This window comes from Astatotilapia calliptera, chromosome 10 (assembly GCF_900246225.1).
Source record: "Astatotilapia calliptera chromosome 10, fAstCal1.2, whole genome shotgun sequence".
Classification (NCBI taxonomy): domain Eukaryota; kingdom Metazoa; phylum Chordata; class Actinopteri; order Cichliformes; family Cichlidae; genus Astatotilapia; species Astatotilapia calliptera.
Window position 1 is genome coordinate 8139335 of NC_039311.1, and position 18992 is coordinate 8158326.

The 18992-nt window shown below is 42.3% G+C and overlaps 1 protein-coding gene across 6 annotated transcripts in view; it reads left to right on the top strand.

Moving 5' to 3' along the window:
- ncor1 (nuclear receptor corepressor 1) overlaps positions 1-18496 on the top strand; it is a 60773-nt gene extending 42277 nt beyond the window's left edge. For 2 of the 6 annotated variants that reach the window (XM_026183266.1, XM_026183272.1), the window contains 29 exons: positions 141-277; positions 395-488; positions 2069-2504; positions 2634-2760; positions 3040-3157; positions 3818-3979; positions 5930-6093; positions 6404-6518; positions 6849-6934; positions 7034-7205; positions 7290-7418; positions 7514-7597; positions 7679-7926; positions 8072-8381; positions 8732-8956; positions 9183-9359; positions 9771-9920; positions 10515-10685; positions 10829-10964; positions 11214-11680; positions 12383-12499; positions 13016-13164; positions 13291-13508; positions 13592-13735; positions 13862-14007; positions 14140-14193; positions 14292-14471; positions 14566-14736; positions 16002-18496. In XM_026183266.1, coding sequence (XP_026039051.1) covers positions 141-277; positions 395-488; positions 2069-2504; positions 2634-2760; positions 3040-3157; positions 3818-3979; positions 5930-6093; positions 6404-6518; positions 6849-6934; positions 7034-7205; positions 7290-7418; positions 7514-7597; positions 7679-7926; positions 8072-8381; positions 8732-8956; positions 9183-9359; positions 9771-9920; positions 10515-10685; positions 10829-10964; positions 11214-11680; positions 12383-12499; positions 13016-13164; positions 13291-13508; positions 13592-13735; positions 13862-14007; positions 14140-14193; positions 14292-14471; positions 14566-14736; positions 16002-16198 — 5084 coding nt within the window. In that variant the 3' untranslated portion in view covers positions 16199-18496. The remainder of the gene's footprint in view (positions 1-140; positions 278-394; positions 489-2068; positions 2505-2633; positions 2761-3039; positions 3158-3817; positions 3980-5929; positions 6094-6403; positions 6519-6848; positions 6935-7033; positions 7206-7289; positions 7419-7513; positions 7598-7678; positions 7927-8071; positions 8382-8731; positions 8957-9182; positions 9360-9770; positions 9921-10514; positions 10686-10828; positions 10965-11213; positions 11681-12382; positions 12500-13015; positions 13165-13290; positions 13509-13591; positions 13736-13861; positions 14008-14139; positions 14194-14291; positions 14472-14565; positions 14737-16001) is intronic. The other 4 variants (XM_026183269.1, XM_026183267.1, XM_026183270.1 and 1 more) reach the window with 4 other exon arrangements.
- Positions 18497-18992: the final 496 nt, after the last annotated feature.

Consider the following 18992-nt stretch of genomic DNA (forward strand, 5'->3'; position numbering starts at 1 on the left):
CAGTGTCCATCGTGATTTTGTAAAGTCCTGTCTGGCATTAGTTTGTATTATTAAACATGAAATGCCTTGTTAATTTGTATTTTACCAAGTATTCAAGTTAGATTTTTGATTTTGCATCATCTCTCTCCGTCCTGCACCAGGGCTTGTTGAGCATGGGCGAAACTGGACAGCTATTGCCAAAATGGTGGGCACCAAAAGCGAGGCACAGTGCAAGAACTTCTATTTCAATTACAAGAGACGTCACAACTTGGACAACCTGTTGCAACAGCATAAGCAGGTAAGCTGATTGTAATCTGGATTCAGTTGCAGGCTGTCTTTAAGCTGTTGTAACTCTGTATGAATGAATGTATTTTATTAAATAAATTTTTTTGTTTACGTGTTTTTTGGTTCCCAGGATACACGAAAGGCTCGTGCTGATAGGTCTCAAGGTGAAGGTCTAGCCACGCAATCACCGGATGATGATGAGGACAATGCAGAGGACAGTGAAGGTCAGAGAGATGGATAAGATAACACATAACAATCACACACATTCTTAAGAACTCTTTTTGGGTTGTAAAGACTGCACGTCTTCATCGTGTGATAGATTCTTGATTATGAGCTTTGAAGCGTAGTGCTTGATCTCAAATGTTAAGTAAAGAGTTTAGAAGAAATCTGTGAAGCTCGATCCAAACTTCTATTTGTCATTTAAGTGTTTCCTCTGGGTTGATGGCAGTGGGCTTACTCTGTACTGACAGTAGTTTTAATAAGTGAGTGGAAAAGAGATCAAATGCAAAAAGGCAACGAGTAGAGGAAGAGACTAAAGATGTGAACTAATTCAGACTACATAGGTGCCTGTTGCATAACAGTTTGTAGCTTTGAAGACTGAAGAAAGCCCACTCTTTGAACACAAAGTGCTGGTCCCACTTGTTTGATCCAACAAGCAAACAAGCCTGCCTGTCTACCTGCCTCCCTCACTTCCAGAAATCCTTATCTCTGCTGGGTTTACATGGTGAAGGCATGAAGGCATTTTTTCTTTTTCTTTTTTTAACAGCACAGTGTTTTTGATGTTTTTTTTCTGCAAAAAACCAACAACATCAAACCAAGTTTAAGAAAGGTTTACAGACTTTGGACACTTCGACTATAATTTAAACAAACTCTGCTTTACAAGATAACTGCGGCGACGTCGCAATGTTGACTTTATCTACATCTGATGGAAATCGGGTACTGCTGGTGATCTACACGTCACAGATCTCACTTTATAAAGTTACACATTAGGCCATCAGAGGCATTAATAAAACTCTCATAACTATAAACATCGTGATTTACCATTTGGATATTTTGTAAAGCTGCTTCTTTGATTTTTGGTTTGATGCATTGAATGGATCTACAAATCTGGACTACCATCACCATGGTAACAGCTGCAGCTAGACAATATGCAAACCAAGACGGGCAGACAGGTTTTAAACATGTGGTTTCTGGATGTGAATTTATTTTTTATTTTTTATCACTTTAAGCTTTCTGTTTTGTTTGCAATACTGTACATCCGCATAGATTGCAGTTATCTAAACTTAGGTGTGAACTGAGCTTATGATTTATTTTTATCTTTCAAGGTTGTGCTTGCGGTTGTGAGACCTTGAACATAGCACAGGCAAATATTATCAGCGATAAACAAAATATGGTGTTTTGCAATAAGTGGCAATCACATGTGTGCCTAAGCGTGAATGCATGTGAATACATTTCAAATGGGTAAAGTGAATGTTTAGGTCCTGTTGTAGATTTTCTGTCTGGGGTTTCATGCTATGTGAGTTTGATATAAATACCCCATTCTTTCTTGACTTAATACATGGAGGCTGTATTATGGCTGATGTTTTAATGGTTTCATGGAATATTCATTGAATTGTATTATTTCCACGATCCAATTGCGTCTTCTTTATATGATTAATCTTAGAGTATCTGCTCTTGTTTTGATTTATGTCAGGATGTCTATATTTATTTTCATTGTTAGAAGGAGTTTAGAAAAGTCCTGTGAGTTTTAGTAACTTCATTAATTGTTTGTCATGTATTAATTTGTCCTTGGGTGCTTCCTTAGGAGGTGACAACAGCTCTGATACAGAGAGCGCCCCTTCCCCCTCTCAGGCTGACTCCTCAAAGTCCGGTGACTCCAAGAGGGCAGACGGCGCTGCAGGAGATACTCAGTGTGCTGACCAGGACAAAGGCCAGACTAGCAATGGGAAGGCTCCAGAGCCTCCATGCGAATTCACAGTGAAACAAGAGAAAATCCCAGAGGGCGAGGTGGGATCTCAGGAGGAAAAAGCCAGGGTGACTTCCTTTGCAGGCTCAGTACATCCTAAAACGGAACCTCTGGATGTGGTTATGAATCTCGAAGAGGTTAAAGTGAAGATGGAGCCCGGTATCAAGGAGAAAGGCGAAAAGGGAGATCATGGCGAAAGGCTCCACTCAGATAATGACTCCAGCGCCACCTGCAGTGCTGATGAGGATGTTGAAGCAGAGCCTGAAAGGCAGAGGTGAATTTTCATAGCAAATTTCATAGCATAAGCTCCCTGTTCACGCGTTCATGTTGTGTGTGAATAACTGCATTTTCCAAAAAGAATGCTGTCAAATTATTTTAAACGTCTATATTTTGTCTCACGCAGCAGAATATTCTCCATGGAAAAGCCTTCGTTGCTTAACCCTCCAGGCTCGGTGTTGGTGCCTTCACCTAAGCAAACCCAGCTCAACATCGATCAGCTGCATCAGCGGGCAGCTTCAATACCACCCATGGTTGGTAACTTTTTCAGAAGGATCATTCTCAGACAAAAAAAAAACTACAACAAAAAAACTACAGGCCTTTATAGTGTAAGCACTATGTAATACATGGCAAACAGTTCCACTGTGTGTGGAAACATTTTTTCTATTAAGGTTTTTATTGAATGAAAACAATAATATTTGTATGTTTATTAAACGTGTTCTGGAATTGCTTCCCTGCAGTGCTTCATCATCTCACTTAGTTCATATCTGGCTTCCGGACTCATGGACTTCTCCCCCTTCTTAATACTTTAGGTGCCTGGTCCATTTGGCACTGGTGGCGTGCCCATCAGTGGTTACGCCATGTTGCAACACCAGATCAAAGCAGTGCATGAGTCAGCGCACCAGGAAGAGAAGCAAAGGCAGGACCATGGTAAGAAAGTAAAACTATCCTCGTTCAACGCTCACATTTCCTGTTGCCTTCTCAGTGCTCTATCCTCATTGTTCTCTGCTGCTGCTGCTAACAGTGAACTATTTATAGCCTATATTTTAGGACCCATTCATTTTTATGTAGTTTCATAAAAATGTTTTTATGAAACTACATGTTTAGGGTGCTCTGGACTGTCGTAATGTTCTTCAGCCTGAGCCAAGATTTAAAAAAAAAAAAAAAAAAAATCCTTCTGCGTTTAGTACTATATGAACAGAAGTCTTGATTTACACTTCTCTTGAAATACCTTATGAAGAGGGGGATTTGGGGTTTGTGTTTTTTGATGCCATGTGACTAGAGGCTGTCAGAGGTCACTTCTGCCTGACCTTCGATTTAGTTCACCCATGCACCTTCTGAATGGAGAGCAGTGAAGCCAATGGGCAGACTGTATTACAGCTTGATTTTGCAAAGCTTTTAGCACCTTTTAGCGTGAGTGCCATGAAGAGGAGAGCAGCTGTCAGTAAACGACTGAGCTTTGAAACCACAGTATTTATTACACATAGTAGGTTTTAGCGGGTACGTGTCCAGGTGGCGGTGTGGCTGTCAAAAATGTGCATCCATTCTGGGTGGTTATCTTCCCTTTGTCCTTATGCCTGTACGCTGCAGGTAAACCCTTACCGTACATGCCTTATGACATGATGCTGGCTGTGGACCAGGAGACCCACTCCGGTCAGCCAGGCTCTCCTTACAGACTCTCCCCCAGGGAGTTAAGAAAGGCCTCACCTGACCCCAACGCCCCCAATGTCTCCTGCTACAGTGTGCCACCAGGTAAAAGCACACATTTTCACCTCCTCCTCCCAACCCTTTTTGCCTCCTCCCATGACCCTGCTGATACAGGCAGGCCTTGTTTGACACCCCTTTTCTATTTGTGTTATAGATTTTTTTGACTCCACTGGTAGTGGAATATGACATTGTCTTCAAAAATGTGCATACATACTAACTGAAATAGTTAAAAGAATGAGGTCAGTATATGAGGCAACAGGTTAATGTCAGAGACCCCCCCCCCCCAAGACCCTGCATGAGGTAAATGAGTATTCTGAATTGTGAATCATTTTGTGTACTCTATACTAGAGTCCAAGAGTAAAAACGTGGAGCTAGCAGTGAGCATGGTAGGTCCACTTTAAATTTGGAGTGGAGATGAGGACTGCTGTGGAGCTCTTATTCCTGTCATGGGATGTGACCGTGTTAGCACTTGTGTATTACTCAAGATGTATCTTCCCAAGTCCAAAGGTATATGTGTACACATTAGCATTTAGCAATGTACAGGAAGTGTGCAATCAGTGTTAAGGTGAAATGAAGAAACCTCTGCCCAGATATGACCATCCATTGCTTTTGCTAATATCTATATCCTGCATATCTGAAGTTCTCTATGTCACGTTTCTTTTGGGGTTTTTTTACACTCTGTTATAAAGTCATCCTCTCTGCTTGTAACGTTTTATAACCGGTTGGATTATAATTTGCTTATTTGTGAATGGATCAGACAGAGGTAACACTTCTTTGGCTCCATTTGTTGTGTCTCAGAAAATGAGCCCACTTCCAGTGATAGTTGCCCTCTGATCTCCGTGACATTTTGTGTATTTGCTTTACATAAGTGAGCACATTAAACCATATTTATAGGTTTCTTTATAATAATTTCATAAATGATATCATTTTAACTATTGGTGATTTTCATTAATCAACAGTAAAAAAAAAAAAAAATGACCTAACCATGTCCTGTCCACTCTGATGTTCTGTTAGACTGCTGTCATCAAAGAGCATTTCTGCTGTATCGCCCTTGTAGGTGTGCTACATGTCCGGTTAGAATATGGTTATAGTGAATTATGAATCCTGAAATTGAATATCACTGCAAACTGAAGGTCATACACCGTCTGTTTGTTGATGATGATTAACAGATTCACATTTTAATGATGTTGTGACAGCAAATCAAAGCCAGATAAGGGGATTATCCTGGATTTACTACATGCAGATTGACTGTCAGATATTTGCCAGAACTTTATAGAGCTGGGAAGAGGTGCTATGTTTTACTTCCTCATTTCCCACGTGTGGGACTAATAAAGGTCATCTTATCTTATTTTCCATCTTATAGGATGCATACAAAAACTTCTGCTGTTACTCCCCCCCCCCCCTGTTTGTAATCTGGGGCAAGGATAAAATCATGTCCATCCGAATTAAGTTGTTGTTCCTGAACTTCCTGAGCATGAATGTTAATGCCTGACACACAGTCCCTTCTCTGCAACAGAGGCTTATAAATTCGTCATAGAGTGGCTTGTTTTCTTATCTGTCCCTGCATGAGCCAGCAGCAGGATGACGCCCGTGCCCGCTGGAGGAACTCTCGCTGCCATTTGCATTTTTGATAGAGTGCAGAGTGCATGCTGCTCTCCCTGCAGGGAGGTTACTCCCGGTCTGTGTGGGTGCATGTTTGAGGTGTGTTATGATTCATTTTGTCTATTCAGCTGTCCCAGGAGACAGTCAAGCAGACAGCGGGCATGGGCCAAAGATACCACAGGCTGAAGACAGGCTGTTAAATGAGGTCTTCTCTGCTTACTTCGCCACTCAGTGGAGCGTTGTCAGAACAAAGCTTAATATTTTATCATGAAGTATTTAATTTGGAATAAAGCTTAAAAAAAACAGTATGTTGGGTGCACTGGTTTGCTTTTTTGATGTTATACCCAGCTGTTTTAATCAGTTATCTTATTTCCTTTTCTGTATTTCCACCAGTCCTTCACCCTGCAACTACCCAGCTGGTCCAGAATATACCAGATGGAGGCCGCATGACGTTCAGAACCATTCGACCTCCCAACATTCCCTCTCCTCCTCCACTCATTCCAACTACCAAGCCCACAGACAAGCCTTCCTTCATCCAAGGAGGCTCCATCTCCCAGGTGAGGCACCTGGGGTATGATGTTTGTGCTTTACCAGTAGACTAGCTGTTCTCTTACACCACTGGGGAGAAATCAGATTCTTTAATAATTTATGTGAGCTCTGATGTAAGATTAACATCAGAGCTTTTATAAATCTTTTTGTCCATGACAGGATCAACACTTTAATTTTCAAACTATTACTATATTTATCTACTACACTGTTGATGGTAGAATAGGACAGTTGATCCCATCTTAATAAAATGAACTGCTTTATTGTTTCTGTGTACCCAGTGAGCTGACTTTGAAATATGTTCTGTGATTTAATTTCCAGGGAACTCCTGGCACATACCTGCCATCCCACGCTATCTATGGGCCAGAGGGAACTAAGAGCAGTGTGGGCTCCATCTCTCTGGGTCTGCCGCGGCAGCAGGATCTTAACAAGCCTGGTAGGATAACAGGCTTCATGTGACTAAGCTGTTTATCACTTCTTCTGTTCATATAGAGCTGGCAACATTGGAAAACCAAGCATGGCATGAAAATGAATGCTTTGCTTTCAGTGTCAGAAAGCAAAACATCCAGATCAAAGGACGTTGCTCTTTAGAAATTCTGTCACAGTTGACATCTGAGGCATCGCACCTACTTTATGGCATGGTCTGTCTGTTTTACTATTGTCCCACACAGAATTCTGCAAATAGAGAACTGGAGTTCCTGTTAGTAGAAAACTTTCTCAAGCCTTATAGTCTAGTTATATTTTGTTTCTCTCTGTAACTCTTTAGGAGCTGCAGTTCCATCCATACAGGATTGTAGAGGCAACCCAGCAAAGGCTGGCGAAGGTCTGCCTTTCAGAGGCTCTATCACTCAGGTAATGAATGGATGAAATGAGGCTTTGTTTTTTTGTTTTTACACTTCATGGGGTTTTTTTTGTATTTATAGAACATTTCTTTGCTCTCCCCTTAAACAGGGCACACCAGCTCTGGCCCAGTCGAGCATTGCTGCTGACCTTCTGAAGGGCACCATCACAAGGCTTGCCACAGAAGACCCAAGCAGCCCAGACAAAGCTAGGGGGGAGCAGCTGGCTAAAGGTCATGTCATCTATGAAGGCAAAAGTGGGCATATCGTGTCCTATGATAGTTGTAAGTGCCTTTTATTGTCGATATTGCAAATAGCAATTTTTCTTTGTTTGGCACACACGTGTTATTATATGTTTTATTGACCAGTAGCCATCAAGAACCCCAGGGAAAACACCCGCAGCCCCCGAACAAGTCATGAGCTGAAACGCACCTTCAACATGATGGAGGAACCCATGGGCCGAGGACACACAGGCAGAGACGGAGCCCCGTTGGAGGGTACTGCTTGTGTGTCACTGAATATACACACTGTCCTTGTTTGTCTTTTCTGTGTCAGGGGCTCACGGTGCCTGTTTCTGTTTTTCCCCCCTCAGGGTTAATTAGCAGAGCTTTGCCCAGAGAAAGCATTCATGGAGAATCTAAGGAAAGACCGGTGATCACTGGATCCATAATGCAAGGTAGCTTACTGTAAAGTTGATGCATCACTCAAAGTCACATGAACGAATAAGCAAACCTGAAATAACTTCAAATCTTTCCAGGGACACCAAGAACTGCCGCAGAGACTTATGACGATACTATGAAATATGGAAAACAGTTAAAGCAGGAGAGCCCGCCTGCCCGCTCCTTCGAAGGGGGTATTGGCAAAGGCAAGCCCTACGAGGGCGTCAATACGATTAAAGAGATGGGTCGTTCTATTCATGAAATCCCACGACAAGATTCTGGACAGGATATGTGCAAGACTCCTGATTTGCCAGACAGAAGGGTTTTGGAGGGCTCCATGTCACAGGTCAGACAGAGCTGTGATTCCAGCCACTCTTAAACAATTTACTTTAATGTTTTTGAAATTTAATATATGAACTCCACAAAAATACAAAACTGATTTTTTATGATGAATTGATAACTAAACTGTTGTTTTTAAAACCCTTTACCAGATTCACAATCTGAACCAGCCCACCATCAAACACAATGTCAAGTCCCTGATCCCCAGTCCCACTAAGCTGCCACACAACATGCCCCAACTGGAGGCCATGGAACGAACCAAATACGACGAGGGTAAGGGAGTACGGCACACCTCTGTGGTCAACTCCACCACCTCTGTTCTACGCTCCACACACCAGGAGGCCAGCAAATCCCAGCTTAGCCCAGGCTTGTATGAGGACGCCAATGCTCGCAGGACCCCTGTTAGTTACAGTACCAACCCCATGTCTAGAGGATCACCTATGCTGGGACGAGCTTCAGAGGGTATATTCCATAATCATTTTATTCACAGTAGAACATCAGGTTCTCAGTTATTTATTAATAAACATTATAACTCTTACAATTATGGAGTTGGATAGAATTGAAGTAGACATTTATCTTTCCCTTACCAGATGATCTTATTTTGTCGAAAAACTATAGTAGTAATTAATACACAATGTGCACCCAGTGCTGAGGGCACTGGATAAGCTTTTCTTTTTTCTTTCTTTTTTTTCCTGAGAAAAGTAATGAAATGATATTAAGTTGTTGCTTCAACTAATTAGATAAGACGTGCGTCTCTCTCTCTCTCTCTCTCTCTCTCTCTCTCCCTCTCTCTCTCTCTCTCTCTTCTGAAGGTGGGATGGGGTCTGCAAAGTCTGCTTCACATGAAAGAAAGAGCACCATGACACCGACGCAGAGAGACAGTGTCCCAGCCAAGTCCCCAGTGAGCGGTGGTGACTCTGTACCCTCTCATAGCCCCTTCGACCCCCATCACCCCCATCACCGACCTGAAGTGTACAAAAGCCATTTGCCTCCACATCTTGACCCCACCCTGGCCTTCCACAGAGTGCTGGATCCTGGTATAGCGTTTAAAGCATTTTTATTCTTTCTACCGTCACCATGTGAATAATGAAAACCTTGATTCTGAGTAAACTGATGAAAGCAACTCAGACTTTCTATTTCATAAGCATAACATGTCCAGGATCTTTTACAGCTGCTGACGTCAGCAGTGGTGATCTGTATCAGTGAGCCTTCTGTTCATGGGCTTTTTTGTTTTGTTTTGTTTTGTTTTGTCCTCTGCTACAGCATTCATGTTCCCCAGGCAGCCATCCCCAACAGGCTACCATAACAACTACCAGCTGTACACCATAGAGAACACACGGCAGACCATCCTGAACGATTATATCACTTCCCAGCAGATGCCCAGAGGACTGTCACCGCGGGAACAGTCTGTTGCTATCCCTTATGCACCCGGATCTCGAGGTATGGCCCTCCGATAGCTGACTAACAGCTGTGGGCAGGAGGGGTAGTAGTATGCAGGCTGTGTGCTTGTGAAGTAGTGGCAACCTTTTCCAGACGCCCAGAAGCAAATGACCTAGACAAATTCTGCTGATTTGTTCTTTATATTGGGGCTGCAAATGATTCGGCTACAGCTCAATTTATACATTTTGTATAGTCATGCAAATCTCCATTTGCTGAGTGGTTGCCTCTTACAAGTTGACCACTATTCCACTCTCTTTGCAGCCCTGTTGCTTATTGATCAATTTGTATTTGGAAGCACTAACAGATGAAGGTGATGGGTTACAGCTAAGTATAGACGGTGTTCATACATTCAGAAATTGATGGATTGGTTCTTGTTGTTCACCGTTGGCCCTTTGCTTCTGTCTGTAAAAGGGATTATTGATCTAGCCCAGATGCCTCCAACTATCCTGTTGCCTCACCCTGGGGGAACAGGTACTCCCACTTTGGAACGCATCGCCTACCTCACTGGACCTCAGCCCCCTTTCCCTCCTAGAGCTTTCAACCCAACCTCCATGTCGCAAGGTGAGGACCCCTCCCTTCCCCATCCCTACACCCCATGTGCCCTTTATCTTCCTTGCCACGATCGCCGCTTCTGTAAAAGTGCAGCTCTGTGCTGGCCTGATGTGGCAAAGGTCGGTTGTGCTTGTCTGGTTACAAAAGTTAAGTTTTACTGAAGTCATGCTGGGAGTGATTTCCCATAAAACTGCCTGACCGTTGCACAGCGCAGTTGATGTCCTTGTTTTTGTTTTTTTGTTTTCTGTTGCACAGGAAAAAACAAACAAAACATAAATAGCCTGCACTCTGTTTTTTATTTTTATCCTATCGCCTAAACCGATTGTTTTAATATGTAGATTCCAAAAACCTGGTGATGAGCTTAAAGAGTTGAGTTATGTGGTCTGTAGTTGTTCTTATTTTTCAGTCCAGGTAAGTTTAAGAGTTTAAAGCAGCTTTAAAGCAGCAGCAGCACAGTTTCCTGGTTTCATCTGAAATGGTACATCTGGCCATTTCAGAACTTGTCAGCAAAGCTAACATTTCTAAAGGAAGTCTGCTCCAGCATTTTTCTAGCAGGTGAGTCGAGTCTTTACATTTTGTCTGTGGTGTCCTTGTTCTCTTCAGGTCACCTTGCTGTTGCCAATGAGAGAGAACGGGAGAGGGAGCGTGACCGTGATCGGGAGCAGCAGGAGAAGGAAAGGGAAAAGGAAAGGGAGCAGAGGGAGAGGGAACATGAGCGTGAGCGGGAATTAAGAGAGCGAGAACGAGAGCGAGCCAATGAATACATGCGTGCAGGTGAGTCATTTTTGAGTTTAGAACTCGTACAGTTTTGGAAATCTCATTCTGATGTTTTTAGTCCCTTCAGTATAGGAACCTGTGCTCTTAGGGCTTTTATTTTGAAACACTGTTACAGTAAAATATTTATGTGTGTCCTCAAGGCGGACCAGAGCAGCCAGTCCGGCCAGGGAGTCGAGGTTATCTGCACTCCCCTTCTCCCTCACACAGACCACAGGATGTTGGAGTTCCACAGCGGCCAAGCATCTTCCAGCCAAAGAGTGTCATCACCTCTCTGATGTAAGCTTAAAGCTACTCTGGGTCTCTTTTCCTCTAGCTCGCTAAAGATTTTTTGCACATGCATATTTTTTTTATACATGATTACATTTTGGGCAACAGCATGACATGATAACTGTGTGAGCCACTTCTTTATGCTAAAAAGTCTCCTCGTTAGACTCATTTGATGCAATGGAATGGAAAAATATTTTACATGAGCACATGTTTCTGCAAATATTTTTGACGTGATCGAGTTCTTATTTTCTCTTTTAGGCCTCTTTCAACAGCTATATCTGCACCACAGAGTACCGCCCGCCACAGTACTGCAGCTGATGCTCTGGCTGCTTTGGTGGACGCCGCAGCTTCTGCTCCACAGATGGACGTGGTCAAAGTGAAGGAGAGCAAACATGAACGAGATGACGATATGTCTTCAGCTCGGCGAGCATCCAGCCTGTCTGAACAGCAACAACAGGAGACAGAAAGGCGATCTCTGCATTCACCGTATGGAGCTATGTCTCTGCCAGGGAGTAAAGCCTATCCAGCTTATTCTGAAAGCACTGGTGTTGGGGTTAAGGATAAGGGACCTCAAACAAAGTCCCGCATTGAAGAGGAGCTTCGGACTCATGGAAAGACGACTATGACAGCCGCCAATTTCATTGATGTCATTATCAAACGTCAGATAGCCTCGGACAAAGACTCGCGAGAGCGAGGCTCCCAGAGCTCGGATTCATCTAGCAGCTGTGAGTGTATTGGATTAAAAAAGAGAACTATTCAAGCTTCACATAAATGCTCTGTGATACCGTAACATCCGCAGTTGCATGAAAGGATAGGTGTACATAGAACAGTACATCTCATGTGTAGTAGAGCCTGACCAATATATTGGTAGGGCTGATATGTAGGCAAATATTGGCTATTTTCCTACATATCAGTATCTGCAGTCGATAAATTAAAATTTAAAAAGAGATAGGAGAAATGCCCTTCAACAGTGTTGGCGTTGCAAAGTTTAGGAGAAGGAACTTTCCAACTGCCCTGTTGGCAACAAGTGTTTGGAATGCTACAGACACCACAAGTAGCAGAGTCAAGCAGAGCGTAGAAGAGCAATCATTGTCACAGCATATTAGGCCCCTCCATAGTGTACTGGTTAATACATTTGCTTCGCAAGCAAAACGTTGTTGGTTCAAAGCCAGCCAGACACACAGATCCCCTTTAGGTTTACCTCAGGAAGGGCATCAAACAAACTTGCAGCGCTACCGACTGTAACAACCTCTTGTGATTAGTAAGAAGCTGAAAAGTAGCCTTATTGTCATATTATCTTAAGGACTCAAAAAGACACATACGTTTGTGTTAAGTTAATGTTCATTGTTTTTTTCTTTAACTCACCAAATATTGCTATCAGTTTGGCCTCAGTCAACAGTAACTCTTTGTCCATACTTGTCCCACAGTGACATCCAGTCGCTATGACAACACTGGTGGTGGAGCAATTGAGGTGATCAGTCCAGCTAGTTCCCCTGTCCAGCCTCAGCAGGACAAACCAGAAGATGTGCAACAACAGGCATCGGGTATGAACATCCTAACTTTGGGGATATTCCTTTTTTTATTTAAACCAGAGTGATTTTACTAATATTCAAATATAATTCAAGTTATATTAAAGATATTCATACAATGGATTTTTTAAATGCAGTTAAACTCTGTCACACAATCGCATACCAACTGGTGCATTGGGGAATTTACAGTATCTTATCCTAAAACTCTTCAACTCAGACCACTAATCTTCTGGTTAGAGAACGATACCCTTGATTACTTGTTGGGGGGTGGTTGAAGATTTGGCATGAAAGGCTAAAATTAGCTGTGCTGAGTAAACATGCCATACCTTGAATGGCTTCACCGACTAACCTTGTGATTTGAGACTGTCTAGTCCCCAGACTGCACTCAAAAGTTATTTTTGTCACCTGAAAGCAGATGTGGATCATTTACTTTTGGCATAGTCTTTTGGAGCCTTGCCATCTCATCACTTCTCACTTCACCATGGCTCTCTCTAAAACAACTCTGCTCTGTCCCTGGTTAACCTTTCGCAGTTGGCATGCGATCTTATGACATGAGTCGATACCGGCAATCAGGGGAGCCACCACAGTCCAGTTCCCAGCAACTTTCCTCCTCCCAGGCTGACAGCTACTCACAGGTCCCCAAAACTCATCGAGTCATGACCTTGGCAGACCACATTTCGGTAAGAAATGCTGGAGAGCACAATGGCCTGCAACATCAAAAATAATGCAGCACATAGGAATTTACCATGTGCACCAGGTAATCACAGCTAGCTAACTTGGTTTTGTGGTAACTCCCTGTAATGCAGCACATCATAACACAGGATTTTGCCAGGAATAAGGACCCTCCTCCAGTCTCCTCTTCAGCCTCTGCTGCATTCCAGAGCGTTGTGCCACCTGTGTCCTCTTCAGGTCGAGGCAAAATGCCCAGTCGCTACAGTCCTGAGAATCAGGTGCAGGCCCAACACCACCAGAGACCCTCCAGCAGAGTTTCCCCAGAGAACGCCTCCGACAAGCCCAGAGCCAGGTACTGAATGCCTGAATTAATTAGAATGAAACCAATTTATTTTCTGCCATCTGACAAAAATTTGCTCTCTTTCTCCTCTTCAGGCCTGGCAAGTCTCCAGAGCGAGGAGGCAGGCCGATGGAGAACTATGAACCCATCTCTCCACCACAGAGCTACCAAGGCATGGACAAACAGGAGTCAGGTGGACCTCCACCCCAGCGGCGAGAGGGTGACAGCTCAGAGATTAGGTACAGGAGCGGCTCAGCTTGTTTGTTTGATAATTTGATTTTATAATGATTCAGATTTAGTTTTGATGTTTTTGAAGGTTTGTGTCACTGTTTTGTCTGACTCCTTGTGTCTTTTTTTGGTTCAAGGAGTGACTCACGGTCCCCAGGGAGTGTTAGCTATCTGCCTTCCTTCTTCACCAAGCTGGAGAACACCTCACCAATGGTGAAATCAAAGAAGCAGGAGATCTTTCGTAAGTTGAACTCCACCTCTGGTGTTGGTGATTCTGATGTTGGTAAGTGGGTATTCTCTTATCCTATGTTAACCTAAATCCTTCTAGCTCTTTATGCATGTGAATTATTAAAGCGTTTTGAACTCGGTTTCTTCTAAACCAGCTTTTTTTTCACCAGTATTAATTGTCTTGCAGGAAACGCACAACCAGGAACAGAGATTTTCAACCTGCCTGCGGTTACCAGCTCCAGTAAGTAGCAGCATATTTTGTTCAGACACACTGTGTATTTATGCCGATTCTCTCTCACTGTATTGTGCGTGTGTGTGTGTGTGTGATATGATTTTTAGGCAGCATCAACCCCAGGAATCACTCCTTTAGTGACCCAGCCAGTAATCTGGGTCTGGAAGACATCATCCGCAAGGCCTTAATGGGCAATTTGGAGGACAGACAGGAGGACCAACAGGGTGGTGTAACATCCAACACTGGCAGTGACCCTCGGCAGGAGGCCAGTCCATCTCCCAGCATGGGTAAGCAGGAATACCCCCGCTATTGTAGTCAACTTTGTGCCCTTTCTGAAGGACTGTGGATAATGTTGATTTACCTCTACCTCTTTGAATTCAGGTAAGCAGAAGCAGGGAAAAGCCAACAGCCGGAAATCCAAGTCTCCTAACCTGGGTCAGGTCTACGGTGGAGGGGAGCGCCCCTCATCAGTGTCCTCCGTCCACTCTGAGGGAGACTATCACAGACAAGCCCAATCCCAGTGGAGCTGGGATGACCGACCCTCTTCCACAGGTGCACTGTCCAGTCTCTACTGTCACTTTAGTGTTTTCTACTCATAGATCTTAAATGATTCTATTCCAGAGTAAGCTCAACCTATTAAGCAGCAACCTTATTTTTTCTTTTCCTTCCTGATGTTTACTTCCCAGCTAGATTGTTAGTTAGCTTGTTATTGTGAGAGCCCTCAGTATCATTCAGCTGCTTCTCTAGGTGGTGGGCTGTCTTTTTTTATAGACTCCACAGTCTTGGACACCAGTTGGTGACAACCTTTTACTGCTCTCGACATCTAAGCAGAACCTGCAGCAGGTGGAGAACTAGTTCTTGTGCATGCTGAAAAAAACAGAATAATGAATTAATTGTTAATTCATTGTTAATGAGTTCTTCAACAAATTCTGAAAGTCTTCCCCTGGCTCCTCGCTTCCTGCTGCGCCCAAACCAGCTGACTGACACTCAGTTTCATTTCCTCATTCATAAAGTTGCTGTGAAAGGTGCAATTGAAAAGTTTCATTTGCAGAGATTTTTGGTAGAGTTTTTGGTAGAAACTAAAGTCATGTTTATTTGCTATTTTTTGTATGTAACACGACTGCGTTCACAGTTATTTAGTCGTCACTATTATAAAGATAAAGACCAAGATTACATCTCAGATGTAAAATCTGTAGTCTCAATTTTTCTAACTGTGTGGACAGAAATGCAGCTATAAGAGTGTCATGCAATTTTTCTGAAACATTAAATGTATTTTAAAGTGACTTTTTAAATGCAGTTGCAGACACTCTAATTGTGTTCTGACTACATTTCATGTTGAAATTTGTTCACAGACACATTACATGATGTGAAACAACATTTTGAAGTACACTGTGTGAAATCCAAACTTAAACTCACCTTAATCTGAAAATCACCTTAATCAGGTCTCCTAGAACTGGATCCATGTCATAAATTCCATAACGGATCAAAGCAGCTCAGTAGACCATGTTTGGGTTTCAGTTAACTAGCATGGCCGGATTTAAAACTGATAAATTCTTAGTGGGTTATTTTGTCCTTACATGATCTGTATTTCTTATTTAAAATGTGTCATCCTACCAAAATTACATGTAAAGTTTATGTAACTAAAGTGTTAAATGTAAAACGCCAGCTCTGGTCAGCCTTTCCTGAATCAGAAACTCGGACATCAGCTCAGGGTTTATGGTTTGACTCGGAGTTTGTTGAACCTGCTTCCTAAAATATGGCCCTGGCATCATTTCATCTACATTTTGCCCACTCGTGTTGTTTTCCTTTTTCCACAGGACCCATCCAGTTCCCATACAACCCGCTGACTATGCGCATACTGAGCAACACACCACCCACTTCCATAGCGTCACCCTCCATACAGAGCCAGCAGCAGCAGCTGCAGCAGAATCCAGCTGGAGCCCCTGGCCAGCGGCGAGAGTGGCAGTCTTTGCTGTCGGAGCAATACGAGACCCTGTCTGATAGTGATGACTGAGCCCCGCTTGCTTACAGCTTTATTAACCAGAAGAGAGGCCTGCTCTTTGGCTTGTCTGTTCACGCCCCTCTCCTGGAACTAACCTCGCTCACTGGGGAGTGCAACATGTAGATGGGGTGTTGTCCTTTTTATTTTTGGTGCTATGGCGCCCCCTGGCTGTTGGCTGAGAGTACGAGCAGCAGCCTGTGACAGGAAGGGTTCTCCTGGACGTCGCTTGCTTTTGGTCCAGAAGCACTCGTCCAGCCTGTTGTGGTGGGGGAAAAAACAAACAAAACTCAGCTTGAGGTGATGACATGAGATGCAGGAAAGATAAAGAACTTAATATGTAAAAAAAAAAAAGACAACAGAAGAAACTATTTCTGAATTTTGTTTGATTTCTGTAAAGATATACCTTGTCTTTAAGAAGATCATTGTATGTAAATAGAGTAACCTTTTGCAGTGTTTTTCTTAACTTGATTATTTCTTATTTTAATGTCGCTTTTAAATTGATCCACTTTAAATGGAAAGAGTGTGGGTGCGTTCTTTAATAACACAGTTGGTCTTGTGTAGTCCAACATCTCCCACCCCTCCAAACCCTGTCACCCAGCACACACACAAACAAATACTTTTACCATTACAACGGTAAGAGAGAGAGAGAGACCGGACCTGTGGTTTGTACTTGACCATGAGCAGAGCACAGAGACTGTGCCACCCTGCGCACCATCCACCAAGCACCACCAGAGCCTGAACGTTGCGGACATTAGAGGAGAACAGACTAACATTTCAAACAGCATTGGTATCTGATAACTGTCTTTATCACACAGCGGAGATGATGCATGGATTGTAAGCGTTGGATGGTAGTGATAACCGCTCACCCTAGACAGAGAAATGTCTTCAAAACAAGTTGAGAACACTGGTGTCATAGCAGAGAGACGAAAAGTCTGATATAAGCTTAATTTCGCCAGAAATTATATCATTATGACTACTCCTGGACCCCGACTGAATAATGAAAGTGAGCCAATATGTTTTTTTTTGTTTTTTCCTTCTTCTTCTCCAAAAGAGCTATGTGATGTGTCACATGTAGCTGTCTCTTTGCAGTTTCCAAACTGTCCAGAATGATTTGTTCTGCAATGTCGTCATGGTTTAAAAAGAAAAAAAATGTCAGGAAGTTGTTTTTTTTTAATGCTTTTGCCATGCCTTGTGACTTGAGAAAGAAGGCAGCTTTAACTAATTTTCTCAGAGATATACGTTTGTGTTTAATGTTTGTATTTGTTTCTGTAATCCCTCTTTTTTTTAATTATACTGTCCTGACAAAAATCTGAACTCTGTAAATTGTCTTTCTATTACACACAAAGACAAAACTAACCAAACTTAAAAAATGGTCTGCACCATTGTTGCACTTTTTCCTTTTCTTTTTCTTTCTTTTTTTTTTTTTTTGCTTTGTAGCATTTGACAACAAAAAGCATACTACCTGCTGTGTAACTTATTCATCCTCCAGCCTTGGAGTATACTAAAATGTGCTTTAACTTTTCCTACTACTCACAGAAATTTGCCCCGATTTTTTTTCTTCCTTGTAGCTGGTACAGGAATCTTTTTGTTTAGTGTCACACTTGCATCACAATTGCAGTTTGAACTGTATGGTACCATTACATGTTTAGGCATTTGATGTCATGAAGATTCAAATCCATGACCACTTAATCTCTGCTTTCATTGTGTCACACAACAGGCATAAAGCTTTGAATATGAATTATACTAGGTCAACTATAATACACGGCAGTAAACTTTGTTTTAGATATGTGGAAAAAAAATATTTTGGCTTTTTCAGCTTTCACTCTGCTCAGTTAACAAACCCATTCTGCTCTAAACTTGATATTTCCTTTGTTGTTGCTTTTTCTTTCATTTTTTTGATTTAAAATTGTCGTAGCACATGTTCAGATTTTTATTTTCTGTCATTTTTTCTTCTTCAACATCTTTGCTAATTCATCCCGTTTAGATGGGGTGTTATTTGTTTACAAATGCAATGACAAAAAGAAAAAAAAGTTTACAAACTTGAATCTTAAAGAAATCCGACATGAAGCCGAAAAAATATTGGAGCATCTTTTCAGCTCTCTATCAAACACACAGTGGTGTTTTTGGGTTTTTTTGCTCTTTGTTTGTTTTTTTGTTTTTTTTTTGGAATTGAGACTTGAAAACCCGTGTAACCTATGATGTTGAAATGCAATGTTTGTATCGCACAATGTCTCTCAGTAGGCTATTACAAGAGTTCAGACCAATCAAATAAAGTGGATCAGTTCACCACTGAAAAATGTGCCGATCCTTGAGACGTGTGCAGTTTTTTGTTTGTTTGGTTTTTTTCCCTTCTCTCTGGTTGTGCACTGGCAGTTACACGCACTCTTTGACGCATATTGCAATGATTTATTTGTCAGGTAATCCAGTATGAAATGGAAATTAATGCCAGTGATCCCTTGTAGGTAAAAGTTGGGCAAATGCAACAAATATATCAGCTATTAAGGATTCCCAGACTTAAATTGAAGGTGAGAAGGCAAAAATGTTAATTGAATTCCTACAAATTGAAAAATGAAATGTGTAATTAAAGCCGACACCAACACACCTGAGACTTTGGTAGTGCAGTTAAAAAAATGTTGTTCAATTACTGCTGCCTAATAATTCTGCAGCATTCTCTTATCAGCTCTTGTCAGTTTGACCTTTTAATCTACACATCTTAACATGGACTGTAGAAAAAGTTATGTATTGGCTGACTGCTTCTGTGTATTATTGCACTCAGTAAAGTTGATGGCCTTAAAGGAGGTCCCTG